This window comes from Lampris incognitus, chromosome 2 (assembly GCF_029633865.1).
Source record: "Lampris incognitus isolate fLamInc1 chromosome 2, fLamInc1.hap2, whole genome shotgun sequence".
Lineage (NCBI taxonomy): Eukaryota > Metazoa > Chordata > Actinopteri > Lampriformes > Lampridae > Lampris > Lampris incognitus.
Window position 1 is genome coordinate 150744467 of NC_079212.1, and position 24795 is coordinate 150769261.

The following is a 24795-nucleotide window of genomic DNA, read 5'->3' on the forward strand; positions in this document are numbered from 1 at the left end:
GAGTCAGGACGGGAAAGGGAAGGCAAGGTAAGATCTTCCTCATCTCAGCTGAAAGTAACTGGTCTATCAGAAAACCAAGGCTAGCTTAAAGAAAGACCATTAACCCTGTGCTCAAACACAGAGACTCATCAGCAGCAAGAATAGTTGGCAGCCGTTCATGTTCTATGCTAACTGGTGAGGGGGAGCAGTCGACACCATGGCAGCAGGGAGCAGCTCGATGCCAGCGCCCACAGCAGGTTTTGAAGTTCTGCTAACTTTATGCAAATTAGTAATGATGCACTCAAGTAGCATCAGTTTCCATACAGGGGCTTCTTCCACTGTAAAGTTTTTACTATAAACTTGATAGGCGATTGGAAGTGATGTCTGCGGCACATGGTGATCAACCCGCCCTGCCCGAGCTAGCTTCCAGAATGACTGCTGACGCCCCCCGTCACACTCCTTGTTTGAGCATAGGTTTAGGAACGGTAATAAGCTACATGTGGAGAAAGAGCTTTCAGTGAATACATCCTACTGGGAACAAAAAACAACAGCCATTTTATTACCTTTCTTTTTTTCTGAGAAGTTTTGATTAAAATCCATTAGCATCACCATGCCTTGGAGCTACACAGTAGTCTTCAACTGGTAAACGCTGGAAGTGGCAAGGTTGGGAGTTTAGCGCCTTGCTAAGGGGCAGCTCAGCATTGCGGTTTCATATGGTCCAGTCTAGAAGGCATGAGGTTCCAGTCAGGGCCGTGGCGAGGGCCACATTTTGACTGTGGTCCAGAAGCATAAGTAGAGTGGATTTATGTTTATCGCTGTACATTTGTACTTTTTACTTTTTTTTCCAGGAAAATTCGAGTTTCAGACATGTAATTTCAAGTCAAGTCAATTTCATTTGCATAGCCTAATATCTCAAATTACAACTTTGCCCCAGGGGGCGTTACAGCAACACAACATCCTGTCCGTAGACCCTCACATCAGATTTCCTGCATTCTGGTGAACTTTTAATGCATGTGGATCACAGTATGAACAGCAGACCGACTTGTAAGACAAATAGTTGAAAATATTCTGGAAAAAAGTTTATCTTAACTATTTTCTAAAATAAATAAGTAAATAAAATAAGTAACTACAATATAATCAGACTGCATATGATTATTCATCTAGCTCATTATCATTATTTTCGTCACACACATCTAACCGGTGGTGCATCGCGTGCGTTGCGGCCCAGACCAGGATATCTTTGGAGGCAATCTCCGTTTATTCTGACAAGGTTAAAATGACAAGAATCAAAATCCTCCGGTCAATAGTGACATGTGCTCTTCAGCCCCTCTTGCATGTATTACACAAAAGCCCATAATGTTGCAGTCACACACACCCAGGCCAAACAATGTGGGTAAATTGAAGAAAAAAAAAGTTGGGCTTCACACAGCATACCATGTCAACATAAAGAGTGGCCTAAGAATACACCCTAAAAAAAAGAAAAACAAACATGGCAGTAGCATGCCACTCTGACTCACACGTGAATAACAGCATGGGGGCTTAGTTCAACCCCTAAAATGGACTAATCACTCTGCTAAACCATGAAGTAAATTGGCCATCTGCATTTGATCCCTGAGTCGGATTGGAACGCCCAGGTGATGGTTGTGGTAGAGGAGTGGGGGCAGCTGTTGGGGAATCCACAGCAGTGGCGGGATCATCAGAAGCAGGGGAGGCCGTCACAGAGGGAGGAGGCGATCGGTCCAAACCAGAGGACTCAGAAGTGGATGACTGCTCATGGACCCATGAGGCAGTGCAGCCATCATCCCAGTCATCTACACTCAAGAGGGAACCAGCAAGGGATGGCTCCCCCGTCACAGCTTCAGTGTCCAATCCAGACATCTCAGTCTCGTGCCAATCAGATGTAGGGGGGGCATTGGCTATATTAGAGGCAGGCATGGACATAGGAGCAGCATCACCATCCAAGGCTTCATCCAGGGGCAGGAAGTTGACCTGGAGCAGCAGGTTCCGGTGAACAACTCGTTCATTTCCCTCCTGATCTCTGATCCGGTAGATATGCAGGGGAGGTTTTGAGGCCACCACGGTGTAAACATCAGGCACCCACTTGTCAGAAAGCTTGTGTTTCCCTCTGATGCCCTTGTTTGCCAGCATGACCTGGTCACCGAGAGACAGAGGCTGACCTGTTGTTGTACTGGTCACACTGATGTCTCTGCTCAGCTGTGCAGTTCTTCTGAGCCACTGCCATGGCACAGTACGGGTCCTCTAAAAGGGACTTCACGTAAGCATCATAGTCACACACTGTCACATCATGGAGTACATTCCTGAAGAGAAGGTCGACCGGCAGCCTAGGGACTCTCCCAAACATCAGGTAGAAAAGCACAAATCCGGTGGTCTCATGAGCAGTGCAGTTATATACAAAGATCATGGTTTGGATCATCTGGGGCCATTTCTGCTTGGAATGGAAGGCTAAAGATCTCAGCATGTTGCCCAGGGTGCGGTTAAACCTCTCTGTACCGCCATTCCCCATAGGGTGGTAGGGTGAGGTATGGGACTTGTCAACTCCTGACAACTTCAAGAGCTCGGTGATCAACTCACTTTCGAAGTTCGCTCCCTGGTCAGAATGGAGGTGCTGAGGGGAGCCATAAATGCAGAAAAAGTTATCCCACAGCTTTCTGGCTACCCTTTTAGCAGTCTGGTCCTGACAGGGAAAAGCATGTGCCAGCTTTGTAAAGTGATTGGTGATCACAAGAACATCCACAGACTTGTTATTATTGTCTTCAGCTGACCAAAAATCAATGCAAACAAATTCCAGAGGAGCGGAGGTCTTAATGCTCTCCAGTGGGGCCCTTGCAGAAGGTTCAGGGGTTTTGCTGAGAACACATCTATGGCAGCACTTGACATGATTGCGGACATCTTTCTCCATGTCATACCAGAAGGAACACTGGCGAGCCAGAGAAAGTGTGCGGGGCTGACCTTGATGACCAGCATGGTCATGAACACCGGACAACGCGTCTGCCTTCAGCGAATCGGGCACAACAAACCGAAAGCTCTTCCATTTGGTCAAGGGGTCCTTTGTGACCCTATAGAGGATGCTGTTCAGCAGTGTGAGTTTATCCCACTGTTTAAAGACTCTCAGAGTTGGCTGACTCTCACTGCAGCGTTCATGTAGGGCCTGTGTTTCCTGTCAACATAATGAACAACACTTGAGATTACTGGGTCCTGTTGCTGGTGTGACTGAAGGTCAGCAAGAGACAAAGTAGGCAACAAGTCCTGACCAGGAGGTTTCAAGGTGGTGAAGTGGTCAGCAAGAGAAGCTGCATGCTGCATAGGAGCAGAGTCCCACTCGTCCAAAGAGGAGAGAAGAGAGGAGACGTCACCTTCAGACAGTGAACCCTCAATGCTGGCAGAGGTAGAGGGACCTCCCAGTGACTGTGGCTGGCAGGTAGGTGGAAGGTGTCTTGCACACATCCATTATCGACATCACAGACCTGGCCCAACAGCTCAGAATAAGGTTCGCACAGCAGTCGCTCTCTCAAAGGCTTCACAAATGGATCCCTACTGAGGGTGTCCGCTACCACATTCAACCTGCCTGGAATGTGTTTGATCTTAAAGGAATATGGAGCCAGTTTGGAGACCCAACGCTGCTCACAGGCGTCAAGTTTTGGCTTGGTTAAGATGTATGTGAGTGGATTGTTGTCTTATCACAAATCCCCCATTTAAGAGCCAAGAACTCCAGCCTGTGAGCAGGATAATTGGCTTGACTGCGACTGAGTGTTTTGGTTGCAAAAGCAATGGGTCTTGCTCTCTCCTCTCCAGCTGGCACCTGGGACAGGACAGCACCAAGACCATCAAGGGAAGCATCGGTGGACAGGATAAAAGGCCTAACAAAGTCTGGATGTGCCAACACCACACTGATGAGGTGTGCGCTTTTCAGATCTTCAAATGTCTGTGAATGTTCTCATTCATCCAGGTCATGGTTATCCAAAGGAATTGAATCGAGTGCAACTGGACTTGGTATATATCCGTGAAGACGTTTCGCCTCTCATCCAAGAGGCTTCCTCAGTTCGTGCCTTTTTGACTAGACCAAGCTAGTCTGACTGGCTGCTGATGAGACTCAGATATTTAACCTCTTTGGAGTCGTTATCAGCGCTATAGATGTCCATGGCTCTTTGTGTTCCGATGTGTAGCAACGCCCGTCGTTATCAGAGGTATTGATATGCGTGGCTGTTTTGTGTTCTGATGTTTAGCAACGCCCGTCGTTATCAGAGCTATTGATATGCGTGGCTCTTTGTGATCCGATGTTAAGCAGCGACGGTCGTTTGGGGTGTTAGTTTTGACTTCGTTAATGCTCCATTCAGTGGTCATGAGTCGTTGGAGCCGTTAGTGACCGACTGTTGTTCTCAGAGGCTAAGCTTCTTGAGTCTCCTGGGTAGAGATGAAAGGAAGGCATTGTAAGTCGGAGATAGGTGGTGTCGCAGACTTCCTCCTCTGTTGAGGGATGGTTTTTCCAGTTTCGCATAGACCTTTAGGGACCTTTAGCTCTCCTCTTCTGCCCTGCAGTCAGTGTGTAGAGTGGTTTTGCGATGGAAGAGCAACCAGAAATGAAATGCTGGTAATACAGCACCATCTCAAGGATTTGACCTTCTGCTAAGATGGAGTGCAGCTACCATCATTCATGAGGTCCTCCTTCCTGAAAGCTTAGATGACCTTCACTTTCTCTGAGACTGAGACACCACTGCTGTCCACCACGTGGCCAAGAAACCTCACTGACCTGCGAAGAAAGTGGCACTTCTTCTGTGCCAGCTTGAAGTTGTTGGTTCTGAGACGTGAGAAGACCGTCTCCAGACGTTCCAGGTTTTCTTCTTCAGATGGAGCAAAGATGAGAAGATCGTCTAGATTACATAGGAGACTGGAGAAGTTTAAGTCACCAAAGACACTGATCATCATTCGCATAAAGGATGCAGGACTGTTGCACAGGCCTGGGGGAGTCTGCGCCTAAGGGTGTCGTGTACCGCCTGTCAGACTCATGGAGGGGGATGTTGTAGAATGCCGATGTGAGGTCCATGGTGCTGAAAAAGACATTTCCACCAAGAGCAGCAAGGCAGTCGGCCTGGTGGGGCAGCGGGTGGGCATCCTTGATGGTCTTGGCATTAAGCCAGTGAAAGTCAGTGCAGATCCTTAAGTCTCCTGAATTCTTCCAAACTAGGACCAGTGGGGAGGCATATTCACTGACTGACTTACTGATGATGCCTTTCAACCACCTCAAACAGCACCTCTCTCAGTTTATGATAGTGTGCTGGAGGGACACGGTGATAGGCCAGCCGGAAGGAGCAATCATCAGTGAGGTGAATACGGTAGACAAACTCTTTCGCTCCCCCACAGTCCAGCTTGTCCTTGGAGAAAACATCCTGGTAAGTGAGCACGAGATCAGCCAGCTGCTGTTTCCATTCATCTGACATTTCGCAGCTTTCAAGGTCGATGTCTGCCAATCCGCAGCCCTTAAGCAGCTGAGAGGGAACAAAGGTGGTATCCGAGTTGAAGACAGCCTGTGGTCTACTCACCCCCTGGGAGAGCCGTAGATCCTCCATAGCAACACAAGGAAATACATCTGCCACTCTTGCATTGTGGTGCAGTGTCACAGGTCTTTTCGTTGGGTTGAGGATCTTCACCGGGACCCAGCAATCTCCCCACATGGGTGCCACAACCCGTCCAATAATGATGTCTTTAGGAGCTGAACAGGAAGTGGTGGGCTTCACAATGATAGTGCTCCTAGGTGACACAGGGGCACTACTGGGCAATTTTCCCCATACAAGATACTCCTCTTGTGGTGCAAGGGTGACAGCTTGTCGTAGCCCAACAGTGCCAACCCTGTTGGGCATTTCAGCTCCAGTCCAGCGAGTAATGCAAATGAGCAACTGAAGAAACTGCTCAAACTCCAGGTCCAAGGTGTTGGAGCAGATAAGCTCCCAGTACTTCTCATCAAACTTCATCCTCTGTATTATGGGCCTGATAACATTGCTTCCAATGATAAGCTCATCCCTCTGCCCTGGAACAAGGAAAGTCGGCACAATGAGCTTGGATCCATAAATCTCAATGTCCAAGTCATAGATACATCTGGGTTGTATTGCAAGGCCACCACAGGCCTTCAACAAGGACCACCTTCTCGGGCACAGGCCAAGGACTCGGGAGAACACCAGCGGCTCTAAGCTTGGACTCTGCCTCTACACTGAGTATGCATGACGTGCTCCCTGAATCGAGCATCCCCTTCAAAGAAGACTGGCCCCCAATGGACACTGGAGCATAGAACAGGTTGCTAGCTCCTTCCACGCTATGTAACCCCACAACAATCACTGTTTTGTCATCAGAAAGAGTACTACAGCAGTTCACGTAGGTTGACTGCAAATCCTCTTCTTCACTGAGGGTGTCACCAGCACCGCCCATGCTACCCCTCTCACGACACAGGCGGGCTAGTTTAAATCAGCATTGGAGGGAGAAGGGGGTGACATGGCTGCGGAACGGGAGGTCTGCGGGCACTTGTGTCTCATATAACCGGGACTGAAGCAGTTGAGGCACAATCTATAAAGTTTACAGTGTGCGTGGGTTGAGTGGTCCTTGGAACAACAAACTCTGCATGTTAAGGGCTCAGAACCCTACTGGTTACGGGGCTGGCCAGCCTGACGGCGGACTGGCTGACAGTTGACTGGGCAATGGCTGCCTGGCCTTTGCATGGGAGGCGTTGCACAGGGAGAGAACCTTGTCAAACATAGTTACGACCTGTTGAACACCAGGTTCGGTAGATAGAGTTGAATCTGAGACAGCAGTGGAAGGTATGGACAAGGAGGCAGGGCTACATGGGCTCACCATCATGTTGTCTGACCGAGGCTGACTGCAAGCCAGGGTAGAAGCAGGCAGAGAGATAGGTGGGGGCTGTTGCTGATATGCCACCGAGGCAGCTTGAGACATGCCAGGATCGTAAAGGTGAAAGGAATCAGTCACAGGGCTCTGACTGTAAACTGACAAACCCACTGTGTGTCGGGATTGGGCTGCCGTCTTTCTCACATTTCTCATGTGACTATACAGACACTCCTGAACCTCAGCTGTGGTCTACTGCTCAGGTGCCCTCAGCTGGAATGACATGGAGAGACTGGGTTCGGGACAATGATTAATGAACATCATGACCACTTCAGCACTGGGGTCCTCCACAGACCTACCTCGCCTCCAGAGACACTCATCAACAGCATTGATGGACTTAATAAGGCAAACCCAGTAGTCCATGGCAGCCTCATCAGCTCGAGGAATGGTGCTATAGAAATCTTTCATGGGCAAGTGTGAGTATGACAGCTCACTAAAGTGACCTTTCAGTAAGTCAAACACAGCTGTGGGCAGTTCAGTTGCATGCAGCCCAGGGCGGCTGTGGAGTGACACCTTCACTACATCCCTAGCTTTGCCTGTTAGTCTCGAAATTATCATGTCAAATTTTTGAGCACGAGTGTCACATTCAACCCTATCCAGGTAACATTTCATCATGTCCTCCCATTCGTGAACAGAGAATGTATCGGCATGGTCACCCCTGAAGTAAGGCGGAGCTATGGTGTCAGACAGTACAACGACCTTCAACTGTGACAAATCAGTGTGACTGGATGACTGACTCGTAGGAGACTGAGGCTGGACAATACTAGGCTGGTACATAGTGCTAAGGCTGGCAGAGATGTTATCTCCAATCTGTCTAGCCAAATCCCCAAAAGCTTCAACAGAGATGACTTGTGTGGGCTTAGGTTCTGATTGGGAAATTGGTGTGGAACTAGCAGTGGGGGTTAATGGTGGGACAACAACAGGCTGGTGGACTGTGTAGTTGGGACCGCTGGGGGACACAGACCTACCTCTACGAGCAATCTTTTGTTCTCCCTCCCCACTTCAAGAGTGACATCATGCCTGTGACCAGCCATATTACGAACCTCGAAATGTTCTTCTTCTGACATTACAAACTAGCAGCAATATTGGCAGAACCAAGAAAAATGAAAAAAAAAGAAAAGAAAAAAACACCTTAAACTCAAGGCAGACTATAAGCAGCAACGTGCAGTTCAACCATATGAGCCTCACACGGCAGAGCATAACAAAATCGGAGCCTAAAAACCCTTACAGTTATATAACAGATATCATAATCTCAATGTGTGACAGTGACTCCGCACACTAATCAGCGGTCCTTCAGCTGGAAAACTTTTACAATTTACAAAACCAACCACAAGAGAGCGCAGTTGCCCGAGCCGTATAGCGGGAAGAGGGGAGAGAGGAGCCGGCCGCCAGCAGGAGAGAGGAGCCGGCCGCCAGCAGCTGTTTCCCGGGACCAGCAAGCGCTGATCGTCGATGCAGTGGGTCGGACGGCACCAGGTGTAACCGGTGGGGTATCGCATGCGTGGTGTTTGAAGAACTGGCCCAGACCAGGAGACCTGTGGAGGCAATCTGTTTTTATTCTGACGAGGTTAAAATAACAAGACTCAAAGTCCTCCGGTCAATAGTGCTGTGTGCTCTTCAACCCTACACAGGGGCGGATCTACAGGGTGGCAAGGGGTGGCAGCTGCCACCTCTGGGGCACAGTCTTGCCACCCCATTTATAAATCAGATAATATGTTTTTAAAGTATATTTTATGTACATGCATGGTGAAGGTCAATGAGACCCGCACCAAACTCATCTCAAACAGAAGTCGCCGATTTAGAATCCCCCTCCCCCTCACAGGGGCGGATCTACAGGGTGGCAAGGGGTGGCAGCTGCCACCTCTGGGACACAGTCTTGCCACCCCTTTGCCACCCCAGGAAAAAGTCTCTAGATCCACCACTGGCCCTACACAAGTTCAATGACACAGGAACATGTTAGCATGCTACACAGGAAGTTTAAGCTACAAAGCTTTACCTCTGGCCTGGCCTGTACTCACCCTTTGCAGACGCGTCACAATTATCACGTGACGAGGGGGACTGCGCCATGACGCACGGCGGGAAGTGATAGACCGGGAAATTCAAAAGCGAACAACAAAAACAAACAAAACATTGTGACGGATGAGTAGCGATTATCGTTTACATTGAAGTGATGGCTGCCAATAGTCAGAGTCATGTTGTGGAGTTGTCCCGTGAAGTGAGGCACCTTGTAGGACGGCACGAAGAGCGATATGTGGAGAAGCTAGCGATAGCAGGGTTAGCTAGCGATAGCAGGGATGGCTAGCGATAGCAGGGTTAGCTAGCGATAGCAGGGTTAGCTAGCGATAGCAGGGTTAGCTAGCGACCCGTACCTTCTTCCTACCGATGTGTTCACGGATCTAGCAAAACCGTCCAGTCTGCCCGAGTTCAGTCCACACGGTCCTCACCACTCTGTTACCAGCGGAGTGCCCCCCCCCCCACACACACACACGGGTGCTGACCTAAAAGCACACACAAGTCTGGAAGCTGACCAGTTCTTTGTAGCTGGGTGGGTTACAGAACCGCGGCGCTACTCTCACAGCAGGGGGATGTACTTCATAATGGCAAAGGTAAGACATAGCTAGCTAGCCAGCTGTGTATGTTTTTAACCTGTTTCCCCAGGATGCCATCAAACCTCAAGTCGACTGTAACCAAAAGCAGCCCATACTTTCCTCGCCATGTCATAGTAGGCTACACAGTCTGGCCAGCTAGCTAGCATTTGGCTCATCCCATAGAACGTCCTAAGTTTGAGTCCACAACATTCAAAGGGGACAAGGAGGCATAATAAAACTGTCAGTAATGTTTTCAGTGTCTGAAGCCACTGATTCAAGTGTACTGGTTAGCATGAAGCAAAATACAATTAAATAATAAATATACGATTTGTATATTTTTAGCTGTTTTTGTTAAATTACAATCATTTTCTCATGTCCACTCTGACCATTTCTCACATTCATGTAAGGTAACACTTAAAAAATATCACATAAATCTCAGACTTTTATTGTTCTTATGAGCAAAATTACTCCCCTCTTCATATGAAATGTGTTAATTAAATTAAAAATGCATAATTTTCGAAAATTATGCATTTTTAATTTAATTAACACATTAATTAACGCTACTGTCCCACAGGAAGTGATGCACCAGTTCAACAGACACGTGAACATGGTGACTATGTTGTACTGCCCTCGCAGCGCATACTCTTGTGCAAAGCTAGACAGACAGCTAACATTCAAAAGTCCGCCAATAAACACACAGGGCTTGACTTTTCTTGTATTTTACTGACATCTTGTTTCCTCTTGTTTTGCTTTTTTTTTGCTTTTGTTTGTAAAAAGACAAATAGTCTCCAAGGCAGCAGCATATCAGAAATACATTCAGCAGCATGTGTGCTCAGTACGACTTCACCATCACTAACACACTGTTTCACCAGAAAAACAAATTTAAGCCATCTTGGAGAACCCCCCCCCCCCCGCTCCAAACAGTGGCATCTCCTTGACTATGTCATTGTACGAACCAGGGACTGCTGTGACGTGAACATCACGAGGGCCATGATCAATGCAGATGACTGCTGGACAGATCATCACCTCATGTGCACCACGATGTCCATCAAACTCAAGAGGAGGAGGAGGGGCCAAAAGAAGCAGATCCAGCCAAGACTGAACCTTGAAAGCCTGCATGAAACTACCACCCAGCAGCGACTTCAAGCCTCTCTTGGGGAAACCCTCCAACAGGAATCCTGATGACATTGAGAAGCAGTGGAGCCTATTCAAATCCACCATCCGCGACACCTGCAAAACCACCCTTGGGTACCAGTTCAGAAAACACCAGGACTGATTTGATGAGAATGACACAGTGATAGAACAGCTCATCTCAAAGAAAAGGACAGCCTTTCGTGCCTGACAAAATTATGTAACCCAATGGAGAGGACAGTCATACTTGCTTCGAGTGACCGCCAAGGATGATGAGTCTTCCTTCATGTGGATACTGTTTGGACATGGTCTCAGAAAGGATGTGCGAACATTTTGCAGTACGTTTGCTTTGTAGACATTGACCTCTGATAGTTTGTGAACTGTTCCCAAGCACATTTCTCCCAGAATTACGCAGCCTAGGTCTAGCCGCTGTGCGTAAGGCACGTTGTGGGACCCACTGATTTGCTTGCATACCTTGTGCACCCAAAGGATGTTTCCCCCTAAAAGCAGGAGGATTGGAGCATCTCGGTCTACAGGTTGAATTTTGTTAGCCACTGGCTGTAGGTGGGGGTGATGGTGTGCAATCTCTGGCGAAGAAATTTCTGTCCTATCATCTGGCACCATGTCACACTCTATTGAGGGGATAAGGGAAGCTGTAGTTTCACATCCATGGACTCAATGATGAAATTAGTAGCTCTCCTACCTGAAGTCTCCAAATTCCCGGAACAGGTTTTCAGGGTGTATGGGGTGGAGCTGGCTTTAATTTTGAAGAGGTTGAAGAACTCTGTCTTGGCAAGGGACTTGTTACTTTGTTCATCTAGCACTGCATACATCTTAATTGCCTTCTCCTTTTTCCCTGCAGGATATGCTTTCACCAAGCAGATTTTGGAACATGAGCATGAACTGTGTGCATTTCCAGAAACCACTGTAAACTTGGAAGTGACTGAAGAAGACAGATTTCACTTAGCTCCCCGCTATTATCTTTGTCAGCCATAGTACTCTGCATGGTTACAGAAGGAGGACCTGGATGCAGTGCCACAATATGGTTGTCACTGTTGCACTCGAAGCACTTGACAGTCGCCTTGCAGTCTTTTGACAAGTGTTGAGTAGACCCACAACATGGGTATGCTGAATATGGAGCTGCCAGGAGAGAGGCAAAGAGGAAGGCCAAAGAGGAGGTTTATGGATGTGGTGAGGGAGGACATGCAGGTGGCTGGTGTGACGGAGGAAGACGCAGAGGACAGGAAGAGATGGAAACGGATGATCCACTGTGGCGACTCCTAACGGGAGAAGCTGAAAGTAGTAGTAGTAGCAGTAGTAGTGAGCAGATTTACAACATCTATAGCAGATGCGATACTCTCAGAGGTATGCTTTGCATTCTTCTAGGGATTTGTCTCTAAAGAGCTTACATTTTTTCAGTGGGTGGGGGTTCTTACGTATTGGACACTGAAGATCTGGTTCATCCAGTTTCTCCAGAGCAGGACTGGTTTGGATGCCTGACAGCTCTGTAGGGATGTCTGTTTCATCCATTATTCAAACCGCTTATCAGAATCAGAATCAGAATACTTTATTCATCCCTGAGGGGAAATTGGGTTCTATTACACACACTAAAAAACTAAAAACTAACAAGATACAAGATAAGAAAATAGAAACAGAAACAAATAGAAATAAAGATAAAATAAGAAATAGAAATAAGAACAAAATATATCAACAAGCATGGTGTACATAACACCCTATCTATACTGCACTACCGCAGCACACAACAAGCAGCACAAACAAAACCCGACAGGGCCAATCCAATGACCATTATCTCAGAGTGTCTGACAGTCGGAGTCTGAGGGAGGAGTTGTAAAGTTTGATAGCCACAGGCAGGAATGACCTCCTGTGGTGCTCTGTGGTGCTTTTCCACAGAATGAGTCTGTTACTAAAAGTACTCCTGTGCCCAACCAGCATGTCATGGAGTGGGTGGGAGACATTGTCCATGATGGCACGTAATTTCAACACCGTCCCCCTCTTAGAAACCGCCGCCAGAGAATCCAGTTCCACCTCCACAACGTCACCAGCCTTGAGGATCAGTTTATTGAGCCTGTTTGCATCCGCTACCCTCAACCTGCTGCCCCAACACACAACAACAAACAGGAGAGCACTGCCACCACAGACTCAAACCACATCCTGAGCATTGTCTGCAGATGTTGAAGGACCTCAGCCTCCTCAAAAAGTAAAGACAGCTCTGTCCCTTCTTGTAGAGGGCATCAGTGTTCTTAGCCCAGTCCAGTTTATTGTCTATATACACCCCCAGGTACTTATAGTATTCCACAGTGTCCACACTGACCCCCTGGATGGAGACGGGGGTCCCTGGTGTCATGTCCCTCCTCAGGTCAACAACCAGCTCCTTTGTCTTAGTCACGTTGAGCTGCAGATTGTTCTGCTCACACCATGTGACAAAGTTTCCTACCATAGCCCTGTACTCAGCCTCCTCGCCATTAGTGATGCGTCCGACTATAGCAGAATCATCAGAGAACTTCTGAAGATGGCAGGACTCTGTGTGGTAGTTGAAGTCCGTGGTGTAGAGGGTGAAAAGGAAGGGAGACAGAACTGTCCCTTGCAGAGCCCCAGGGTTGCTGACCACTCTGTCTGACACACAGTGCTGCAAGTGCACATACTGTGGTCTACCAGTAAGGTAGTCAACAATCCAGGACACAAGAGGGGCATCTACCTGCATTGCTGTCAGCTTCTCACCCAGTAGAGCTGACCGGATGGTGTTGAAGGCACTAGAAAAGTCAAAGATCATGACCCTCACAGTGCTTGCTGGCTTATCCGGGTGGGCGTAGGCACAGTTAAGCAGGAAATTGATGGCATCCTCAACTCCCAGTTGGGGTTGGTAGGCGAACTGGAGGGGGTCTAAGTGTGGCTTGACCATGGGCTGAAGCTGCTCCAGGATGAGTCTTTCCAGAGTCTTCATGATGTCTGAAGTCAATGCTACTGGTCTGTAGTCCTTGGAGTCCCTGGGATGTGATGTTTAGGCACAGGAACGAGGCAGGATGTCTTCCACAGCACGGGGACCCTTTGAAGTCTAAGGCTCAGGTTGAAGACATGGTGAAGCACTCCACATAACTGAGGGGCACAGGCTTTGAGCACCCTGGGGCTAACACCACCTGGGCCTGCCACCTTGCTTGCGTGAAGTCTCAACAACTGTCTTCTGACACGGTCAACCGTGAAGCACACTGTAGGTGTTACAGGTAGAGGGGGTCGTCAGGATGGAGAGGGCCATTAGTCCAGGAACCCAGGGGGGGGGATAGGACCCCCACTGGAGGCTGGGGAATGTAAGGAGAAGGAGGGGGAGGGGGGGCAGTGAAGTTGATGGTTGGTGAGGACGGGCAAAAGATGAGACCAGGCGGGCACGGGGAGGGGTCATTGTGTCATATCTGTTAAAAAACACATTAAGTTCATTGGCCCTGTCCAAGCTGCCCTCCACTGCTCTGCTGCCAGTCGGCCTGAAACCAGTGATGGTCTTCATACCAGCCCAGACCTCTCTCATGTTGTTCTGTTGGAGTTTTTGCTCCAACTTCCTCCTATAGTTATCTTCAGCCTACCTGATTCTCACTTTAAGGTCCCGTTGTATTTTTCTCAACTCCTCCTTATTGCCAGCTCTAAAGGCCCTCTTCTTTTCGTTCAGGACGGCTTTGATGTCCTTCGTTACCCATGGCTTATTATTTGAATAACAATGGACAGTCTTTTCAGGGACAATGCAGTTCATCCTGCTTAGGATAAGCGGTTTGGATAATGGATGGGTGGATGGATGGATGGATGGATCCGAGCTTCACTATATCTACCTCCAGCAGTCATGCCCCTTCCAGGACCGAAAAGTCTGTGAAATACAGTAATAAAGCCTCTGTGACTACTCACAAAACTGCTGGAGGTAGATATAGTGAAGCTCGGATCTTTTTTTATCATTGCCTGTTGTCGGAAGAGACAAAGAAGGGAGGAAAAGCCACTCTGTAATCCTCCTTGTACTTGCTTCCAAGGCTTGTCCATTTTTCTTGGAGGTTATAGGGGAGCTTTTCCACTATTTGTTTTACCCCATGAGACGTATCCAAATACCAGAGCCCTGGTAGAGCATTCTCTTCCTTAGTACACTCCAGTTCAAGGAGAAAATCATTTAGTTCTCTCAGCTTAACATTATCTCTATTGGTCAGCCTCGGAAAGTGTTCAGTCTTTTTGAGCAGTTCATCTTCGATAACCTCTGGTGTCCCATAACACTCTTCGAGGCGTTACCAAACCATGTTGACACCTGCTGCAGGACTGAGGACGTGTACTGTACGAATTCTCTTTGCCTGTTCTGACAATTCAGCGCCAAGCCACTTTGTCTTCAGGTGCAGTTCTTCCCTGGCCGAGAGATTCAATCCTTGGTAGCACTTAGAAAAAAGCTTTCCATGACCAATAATTTTCAGGTTTGTCATTAAATTGCAGAAGAACAGCACCCACCATTTCTCACTGGATACGATATCTCGGCGATCAGGGATCGCTGCTTCGAATCCCTGTGTTACCTCCGGCTTGGTAGGCATCACTACAGACACAATTGGCCCTGTCTATGGGTGGGAAGCCGATGGGGTATGTGTTCTGGTCGCTGCAGTAGCGCCTCCTCTGGTCAGTCGGGGTGTCTGTTCAGGGGGGAGGGGGAACTGGGGGGAATAGCGTGATCCTCACACACGCTACTTCCCCCTGGTGAAACTCCTCACTGTCAGGTGAAAAGAAGCGGCTGGTGACTCCACATGTATGGGAGGAGGCATGTGGTAGTCTCTAGCCCTCCCCAGGTCGGCAGAGGGGGTGGAGCAGCGACCGGGACGGCTCGGAAGAGTGGGGTAATTAGCCGGATACAATTGGGGAGAAAAAAGAGAGGGGGGGGGGGATCACCAAGACTGCCTTTTGCCACTTTTCTAAAACAATGTTACAAAGTGCTTTACAAAGAAATAAAATCAGACAAGGCAAAAATAAGAGTAAGACGAAGTAAGTAAAAGTAAAAATAAAAACTATGAATAAATACAAGCAAATATCAAACATTTGTAAAAGCTTTCATAAAAAGACGAGATTTAAAAGAAGCTAGAGACTTGGTTCGTCTTAGCTCAACAGGAAGCAAGGTCCACAGTGTGGGGGCTCCAACAGCAAAAGCTCGATCATCCTTTGTAACAAAATGAGACCTGGGAATAACCAGCAGGGCTCCACATGTAGATTGTGACAGATGTACTCTTAGCACCCCCCCCTTCCCACCTCGGTTCAGGGATGTTCGTTCCCTCTTCACATAGACGGCCTCTTTGACTCCCCGTTCAAACCAGCGTTCCTCCCTGTCAAGGATGTGCACATCCTCATCCCTGAAAGAGTGGCCACTGGCCTGTAGATGGTGTAGACTGTGGAGTCCTGGCCTGTAGATGGTGTGGACTGTGGAGTCCTGGCCTGTAGATGGTGTAGAGTGTGGAGTCCTGGCCTGTAGATGGTGTAGACTGTGGAGTCCTGGTCTGTAGATGGTGTGGACTGTGGAGTCCTGGCCTGTAGATGGTGTAGAGTGTGGAGTCCTGGCCTGTAGATGGTATATACTGTGGAGTCCTGGTCTGTAGATGGTGTAGACTGTGGAGTCCTGGTCTGTAGATGGTGTGGACTGTGGAGTCCTGGCCTGTAGATGGTGTAGACTGTGGAGTCCTGGCCTGTAGATGGTGTGGGCTGTGGAGTCCTGGCCTGTAGATGGTGTAGACTGTGGAGTCCTGGTCTGTAGATGGTGTAGACTGTGGAGTCCTGGTCTGTAGATGGTGTGGACTGTGGAGTCCTGGCCTGTAGATGGTGTGGACTGTGGAGTCCTGGCCTGTAGATGGTGTAGAGTGTGGAGTCCTGGCCTGTAGAAGGTGTGGACTGTGGAGTCCTGGCCTGTAGATGGTGTGGACTGTGGAGTCCTGGCCTAACGTGTTGGCTCTCCTGTGTTGTGCCATCCTCTTGGCCACCAGAATCTGTTTGGTTTTCCCGGTGCACAATTCATGGCAATCCTGCTGGCACTTAAAAGCTACACTATATTGCTCTGTTTTTGCTGCGGGACCCAATTCTTGGGGCGGGCCAACTTCTGGCACTGTGTATTTTGGGGTTTGAAAGCACTGGAGATGCAGTTTTTGGAAAATATGCGTCCTAACTGGTTCGACACTCCCGCCACATACGGAATCCCCACTGGTTTACGCTTAGACAAACATTGCCCTTCTCTTCTCTTTGATCGGCTGGTGCACTGTTTGGGCATCTTCCTGGATGCCTCCACAGTCTACACCATCTATAGGCCAGTGGCCACTCTTTCAGGGATGAAGATGTGAACATCCTTGATGGGAGGAACGCTGCTTTGAACGGGGAGTCAAAGAGGCCATCTATGTGAAGAGGGAACGGCCATCCCTGAACCGAGGCGGAGGGATAACAGTACATCTGTCACCATCTTCCAGTGCTGTGACTGCAACTATTCCCCAATCCTCTGTGAATGGTACATGTGGGCATTTTAACTTTAATTAATGTTCATGGCAATTTGCATATGAACTGATCGCTGGTTTCAATTATAACACAACTGTGCTGGTTTGGGTCATTCTGCAACTGTGCTGTTTATAGGGATGGGGATACCTGCAGTCAGCTAAGACTGACAGGGATGGGGATACCTGCAGTCAGCTAAGACTGACAGGGTTGGGGATCCCTGCCGTCAGCTGAGACTGACAGGGATGGGGATACCTGCCGTCAGCTGAGACTGACAGGGATGGGGATCCCTGCCGTCAGCTGAGACTGACAGGGATGGGGATACCTGCAGCCAGCTGAGACCGACAGGGTTGGGGATACCTGCAGCCAGCTGAGACTGACAGGGTTGGGGATCCCTGCCGTCAGCTGAGACTGACAGGGATGGGGATACCTGCAGCCAGCTGAGACTGACAAGGATGGAGATACCTGCAGCCAGCTGAGACTGACAGTCACTTAGATGAGTGATGAAACGTTTCTCTCACTAAATGTTGTGTCCAGATGAACTGACTCAACTTTCTGGGATTTCCTTACCTGGATTATTGAGCATGCATCAAGACATCAAATTATGTTAATTCACACACACACACACACACACACACACACACACACACACACACACACACACACACACACACACACACACACACACACTACCAAGGTCCAGAATTCATCGGCCTTATAGCTGGCTACGGGGGTGGTTCCAGTTTCTTAGTAGAGGTGGTGGGATCCCCTGATAAGATTTGATTTGTGCATTCCTCCTAGGTGGAGGCCTGGGGTGGGTCTCTGGTCTACACCCTGGAGGAGCTGGAGTGTAAGATCTGCTACAACCGCTACGACACACGCAGCCGCAAACCAAAACTTCTGGGCTGTCTCCACCGTGTTTGTGCCAAATGTCTGAAGAAGATGATGCACATGGGTGAGCCTAAAGAAACAGGAAGGTGTACAGGACTGATGTCACTACCTGGTACCAGAGAACTAACTGTGCTCCACACCACTAGCCCCGTGTTATTATGGTTACCACTGTGTGGTACAACATCAGGGCCATGTTACCACATGCATCTAGAACACTGGTCTTACAATCTTTTGCTGGGTGGATGGTAGAATCCTGATCTGGTTTCAGCCAGTTTATTGTTCAACCACCTTTGTCAGAAGGCTGTCTAACATCCTGTATAGTAGTGTGCTGTACTATCGTATAGTACAACACAACACACTATCATAACACCTGGTGCTACTTTATACCACTACTACAACCTCTGAAAGATAGGCTCAGTACAGCCAGGCTGTGTCTTTCTATTGGTTATTACATCATCTGCCCCACTTCTGATTGGTTTCCAGGTGAGTCGTCACCCTCAGTCATCAGTTGTCCTTTCTGTCGCCATGAAACTCATGTGCCTGATGAAGAGGTAAGGCTCCTCCTGCATGGTTTTCAAAATACTAAACAATAAAGGGTGGCTCATCAGCACATTTCTTAGCATATCTTCCAGATGTAAATCCAACTCTACCATGCAGCACAACACACCACAGGAAAGATACAAAACACTCGCTAACAGCTGCTACTACTATACAAAGTTACTCTCATCTCCTTCTCCTCATTCCTCTCATTCAGATTTGGCTGATGGAGGATGACCGACACATCCTGGCAGTTCTTTCTTGTCAGGACCGTGCCCGGAGAGGAGGAGTAGCAAATGGAGGGGAGGTGGTCTTGAGTCCTGCTGATCTTTCTGGTAAACCCACTTTTAAAATGGTTTCCTATTGGTATCCCCAACTGTTGTCGATCAACTGGGTCTCTCCAACTAGTTCATCCGGTTTATCCTTATAAAGTCCTCTTGGGACAAAACATTGAAAAATAATAATGCAAATTTTATTGTCTTGTATGCGTGAAGCAGGTGCTGAGGCAGACGGAGGAAGAGGAGGAGGAGGAGGCATTTCTCACTCCTCCCACGGCTCCTCTGACTGTCTGGTCATCACTATCCTGGAGCTCCCTGGAGACTGTCCCTCCTCAGATTCACTGAGCATGCTCAACATGGTGCGACTGTACCGCCCCCCAAGTCTGGAGTCACTGCCCTGCCACCTTCCTGCACAGAAATGTCACTCCTGGACATCACGCAGTTTCCCACGCTGCCTGCTGGGGGTGCTGTGTATGGTTAGTTCCTTTAATACAGTACTTCACAGTCCTCGGGCCTCAAGTACCATGAGTCCTGCTGCTTTCTGTCCCGCCAGATGGATACAGTCAGCTGTTGTTCCAGGTCTAAAAACACCCTCCCCGTGTCCCGAATGCATCCTACATACTACGTCTAGCTGTGTTGTGAGTGTTTAGTGTGTTCACAGTGGAAAACTGACAAAGTCGAGTATACCGCTAAGAACTTGTATCCAAAATCTGATTGATTTTTGAGTGTGCTGTTGGAAGACACCCTTGTCCTATAGTGCAATGTGATGCGGAAATGGAGGAGCTGAAAAAAACAAAAACAAAAACGGATGATGACACAACCCAAAGCCAAGCAGTAAGTTAACCATCAACGGTGAATAAATAACCCACATGGCTAACGAGAACAAGCTGGAACTTGACTTACTGGGGAAAACAGATGAACCAGCTGTCCTCTGCGGGAGCATCTTTGCCATGTCAAAGGAGAATAGTAAAAAGAATAATTGAAAAGAATAAAAGAAGAAAGAATAAAAGAATAATTAATGAAAGCAAAAAACAAGTAAAACAACCCAAAGCACATTTTAATAACTTTTTTTTTTAAATTGGCGGAATCTCCTTTGTTGCTCTTCTGTCGGCGTACGCGTTGCATCATTTCCTGTAAATACAAAATTGTTAGTATTTTAATTTCTGACATACTGACACACTATTAATCTATGAAGAATAATACACAGTAAATACGACATACTGCTAGTGTATAGTATGGCTTTGGGACAAAAGCATCAGTCACGAGAGCTGTACAACCTGGTTTTCTCTTCTGTTCACTGACTGAGAACAGTGTAAGAGAATTAAGCCACATCCTAAATGCGTATTAATGGAGTACAACATCCTAAAGAGGTATGTAGCACTAGTAGTATGTAGTATTAGTATATGGCATGTTTCAGCATATGCATGTTCCAGACACAACCCCTGATTAAATTTGTTGTGAAAATTACACCAAATAATACAACTTTACAATTACATAAATCCATTTCTAAAAACAATACCATAAAATATCAGATTCCAGCAGTAGAGGACTGGGGACAGCTGGTCGGGGGAACATGGGGAAGACAAACAGGTGGTAGATTCCAGCACTAGAGGACTGGGGACAGCTGGTCGGGGGAACATGTGGAAGACAAACAGGTGCTAGATTCCAGCACTAGAGGACTGGGGACAGCTGGTCAGGGGGACATAGGGAAGACAAACAGGTGGTAGATTCCAGCACTAGAGGACTGGGGACAGCTGGTCAGGGGGACATGGGGAAGACAAACAGGTGGTAGATTCCAGCACTAGAGGACTGGGGACTGCTGGTCGGGGGAACATGGGGAAGACAAACAGGTGGTAGATTCCAGCACTAGAGGACTGGGGACAGCTGGTCGGGGGAACATGGGGAAGACAAACAGGTGGTAGATTCCAGCACTAGAGGACTGGGGACAGCTGGTCGGGGGAACATGTGGAAGACAAACAGGTGGTAGATTCCAGCACTAGAGGACTGGGGACTGCTGGTCAGGGGGACATAGGGAAGACAAACAGGTGGTAGATTCCAGCACTAGAGGACTGGGGACAGCTGGTCAGGGGAACATGGGGAAGACAAACAGGTGGTAGATTCCTGCACTAGGGGACTGGGGACAGCTGGTCGGCGGAACATGGGGAAGACAAACAGGTGGTAGATTCCAGCACTAGACGACTGGGGACTGCTGGTCGGGGGAACATGGGGAAGACAAACAGGTGGTAGATTCCAGCACTAGAGGACTGGGGACAGCTGGTCGGGGGAACACGTGGAAGACAAACAGGTGGTAGGTTCCAGCACTAAAGGACTGGGGACAGCTGGTCGGGGGAACATGGGGAAGACAAACAGGTGGTAGATTCCAGCACTAGAGGACTGGGGACTGCTGGTCAGGGGAACACGTGGAAGACAAACAGGTGGTAGATTCCAGCACTAGAGGACTGGGGACTGCTGGTCGGGGGAACATGGGGAAGACAAACAGGTGGTAGATTCCAGCACTAGGGGACTGGGGACAGCTGGTCGGGGGAACATGGGGAAGACAAACAGGTGGTAGATTCCAGCACTAGAGGACTGGGGACAGCTGGTCGGGGGAACATGGGGAAGACAAACAGGTGGTAGATTCCAGCACTAGAGGACTGGGGACACCTGGTCGGGGGAACATGTGGAAGACAAACAGGTGGTAGATTCCAGCACTAGAGGACTGGGGACAGCTGGTCGGGGGAACATGTGGAAGACAAACAGGTGGTAGATTCCAGCACTAGAGGACTGGGGACTACTGGTCGGGGGAACATGGGGAAGACAAACAGGTGGTAGATTCCAGCACTAGAGGACTTGGGACAGCTGGTCAGGGGAACATGGGGAAGACAAACAGGTGGTAGATTCCAGCACTAGAGGACTGGGGACACCTGGTCGGGGGAACATGGGGAAGACAAACAGGTGGTAGATTCCAGCACTAGAGGACTGGGGACACCTGGCCGGGGGAACATGGGGAAGACAAACAGGTGGTAGATTCCAGCACTAGAGGACTAGGGACACCTGGTCGGCGGAACATGGGGAAGACAAACAGGTGGTAGATTCCAGCACTAGAGGACTGGGGACTGCTGGTCGGGGGAACATGGGGAAGACAAACAGGTGGTAGATTCCAGCACTAGAGGACTGGGGACACCTGGTCGGGGGAACATGGGGAAGACAAACAGGTGGTAGATTCCAGCACTAGAGAACTGGGGACACCTGGCCGGGGGAACATGTGGAAGACAAACAGGTGGTAGATTCCAGCACTAGAGGACTGGGGACAGCTGGTCGGCGGAACATGGGGAAGACAAACAGGTGGTAGATTCCAGCACTAGAGGACTAGGGACACCTGGTCGGCGGAACATGGGGAAGACAAACAGGTGGTAGATTCCAGCACTAGAGGACTGGGGACTGCTGGTCGGGGGAACATGGGGAAGACAATCAGGTGGTAGATTCCAGCACTAGAGGACTGGGGAGAGCTGGTCGGGGGAACATGGGGAAGACAAACAGGTGGTAGATTCCAGCAGTAGAGGACTGGGGACACCTGGCCGGGGGAACATGGGGAAGACAAACAGGTGGTAGATTCCAGCACTAGAGGACCGGGGACTGCTGGTCGGGGGAACATGTGGAAGACAAACAGGTGGTAGATTCCAGCACTAGAGGACTGGGGACTGCTGGTCGGGGGAACATGGGGAAGACAAACAGGTGGTAGATTCCAGCGCTAGAGGACTGGGGACAGCTGGTCGGGGGAACATGGGGAAGACAAACAGGTGGTAGATTCCTGCAGTAGAGGACTGGGGACACCTGGTCAGGGGAACATGGGGAAGACAAACAGGTGGTAGATTCCTGCAGTAGAGGACTGGGGACTGCTGGTCGGGGGAACATGGGGAAGACAAACAGGTGGTAAATTCCAGCACTAGAGGACTGGGGACACCTGGTCAGGGGAACATGGGGAAGACAAACAGGTGGTAGATTCCAGCACTAGAGGACTGGGGACACCTGGCCGGGGGAACATGTGGAAGACAAACAGGTGGTAGATTCCAGCACTAGAGGACTGGGGACACCTGGTCGGGGGAACATGGGGAAGACAAACAGGTGGTAGATTCCAGCACTAGAGGACTGGGGACAGCTGGTCGGGAGAACATGGGGAAGACAAACAGGTGGTAGATTCCTGCAGTAGAGGACTGGGGACACCTGGTCGGTGGAACATGGGGAAGACAAACAGGTGGTAGATTCCAGCACTAGAGGACTGGGGACACCTGGCCGGGGGAACATGGGGAAGACAAACAGGTGGTAGATTCCAGCACTAGAGGACTGGGGACTGCTGGTCGGGGGAACATGGGGAAGACAAACAGGTGGTAGATTGCAGCAGTAGAGGACTGGGGACAGCTGGTCGGGAGACATGGGGAAGACAACCAGGTGGTAGATTCCAGCGGTAGAGGACTGGGGACAGCTGGTCGGGGGGACATGGGGAAGACAACCAGGTGGTAGATGCCAGACTCTCCAGAAGGCTGGGTTTAGAAATGATCTAAATAAAGTCTACTACAAGTGGAAGGAATGACTAGAACATCAGGTGAATGTACTGAACTACCTGGTAGAGTAGAAAACCAGCAGCACTGCTGCTACCTGAGGACCTGGTTGGGGACTCAGTCTATCGGTCTGTCTGTAGTCAGTCAGACATGACAGATGTGAGTAAGAAGAAGCATCCATCCTGTAGTATCTTGGTGACTTGTAGTCAACTCAACATGCTGTAGTATTTTGGAAGGGTGTAGCGTTGTTGGTGATTGTGTTGAAGGGTGGTGTTTGTGTTTTCAGGTGTACTTCAGCTCTCTGCCTCTGGGGATTTACCTGCTGATGATCAGCCAGCTGTGGCTGGGCGTGGTGCTGGTCAGCCTGGTGCCCTCCACACTCCTGCTGTGTGTCGTCTATGGATTCTGTCAGTGTCTCTGCCACGAACTGCTGGAGAGCCTGGCCGCACGACAACATACACACACCTAAACACACCCACACCCACACCCACCCACACCCACACCCACCCACACACACACACACACCCACACACACACACCAAGACCTGTAAACATCCCCCCCAACACACACACACACACACACACATCTGAGAATACCAGCATTATCAAGACCAAGCTCTGTGTGGAGACCAGAACCAATCAGACCAGAAGCAGAAAATTACACCTTCACCTGGAAGAACTTGGTTTGTGGAACCAGCCCTGAAGGTGGAGCCCTGTCTCTCTCTCTCTCTGTCTCTCTTTCTCTCTCTCTCTCTCTGTCTCTCTTTCTCTCTCTCTCTCTCTTGCTCTCTCTCTCTCTCTCTCTCTCTCTCTCTCGCTGTCTCTCTCTCTCTCTGTCTCTCTTTCTCTCTCTCTCTCTCTGTCTCTCTTTCTCTCTCTCTCTCTCTTGCTCTCTCTCTCTGTCCCTCTTTCTCTCTCTCTCTCGCTGTCTCTCTCTCTCTCTCTCTCTCTCTCTCTCTCTCTCTCTCTGTCTCTCTCTCTCTCTCTCCCTCTTTCTCTCTCTCTCTCGCTGTCTCTCTCTCTCTCTCTCGCTGTCTCTCTCTCTCTCTCTGTCTCTCTCTCTCTCTCTCTCTCTCTCTGTGTCTCTGCTGAAGTTATCCAGACACCCCTGGCTGGCCTCATACTGGAGTGTCTGGGGTCCACCTTCCGCCCACTTTACTGTTGTCAAGTCAGATACTGAGCAGCTTTGGACCAGAGCAGCTTGTCCCTCCCGTCAGATGAGAACAAGTGTGTGTCTGTTACCCTACTGAACTGGTTAAACTGGATGTGAACGGACTCGGGGCTGTTGTGGCAAGAGCTCAGAACGTTGCCAAGCAGCCAATGTTGTTTTGACCAGTTCTGGCCAGTAGAGGACATCCTGGAGTCTACCACACTGTTTATCCACACGAGACGGAATTCTGACCTTTATTGTATATGTAAAGTCTGTAAAAGTGT

The 24795-nt window shown here is 49.1% G+C and overlaps 1 protein-coding gene across 1 annotated transcript; it reads left to right on the forward strand.

Moving 5' to 3' along the window:
- Window positions 1-17376: 17376 nt before the first annotated feature.
- LOC130133168 (E3 ubiquitin-protein ligase RNF182) lies at window positions 17377-23830 on the forward strand. Its single transcript, XM_056301945.1, has 6 exons — window positions 17377-17391; window positions 17898-18051; window positions 18471-18538; window positions 18742-18859; window positions 19034-19278; window positions 23648-23830. Exons 1-6 carry the CDS (start codon window positions 17377-17379, stop codon window positions 23828-23830), a joined length of 783 nt encoding a protein of 260 aa, XP_056157920.1.
- Window positions 23831-24795: the final 965 nt, after the last annotated feature.

Excerpts from the sequence above, each read along its gene's own strand:
- LOC130133168 (XM_056301945.1), top strand. Across the intron at positions 18,539-18,741 it reads CTCATGTGCCTGATGAAGAG|ATTTGGCTGATGGAGGATGA; the intron begins GTAAGGCTCCTC and ends CCTCTCATTCAG. Across the intron at positions 18,860-19,033 it reads GAGTCCTGCTGATCTTTCTG|ACGGAGGAAGAGGAGGAGGA; the intron begins GTAAACCCACTT and ends GTGCTGAGGCAG.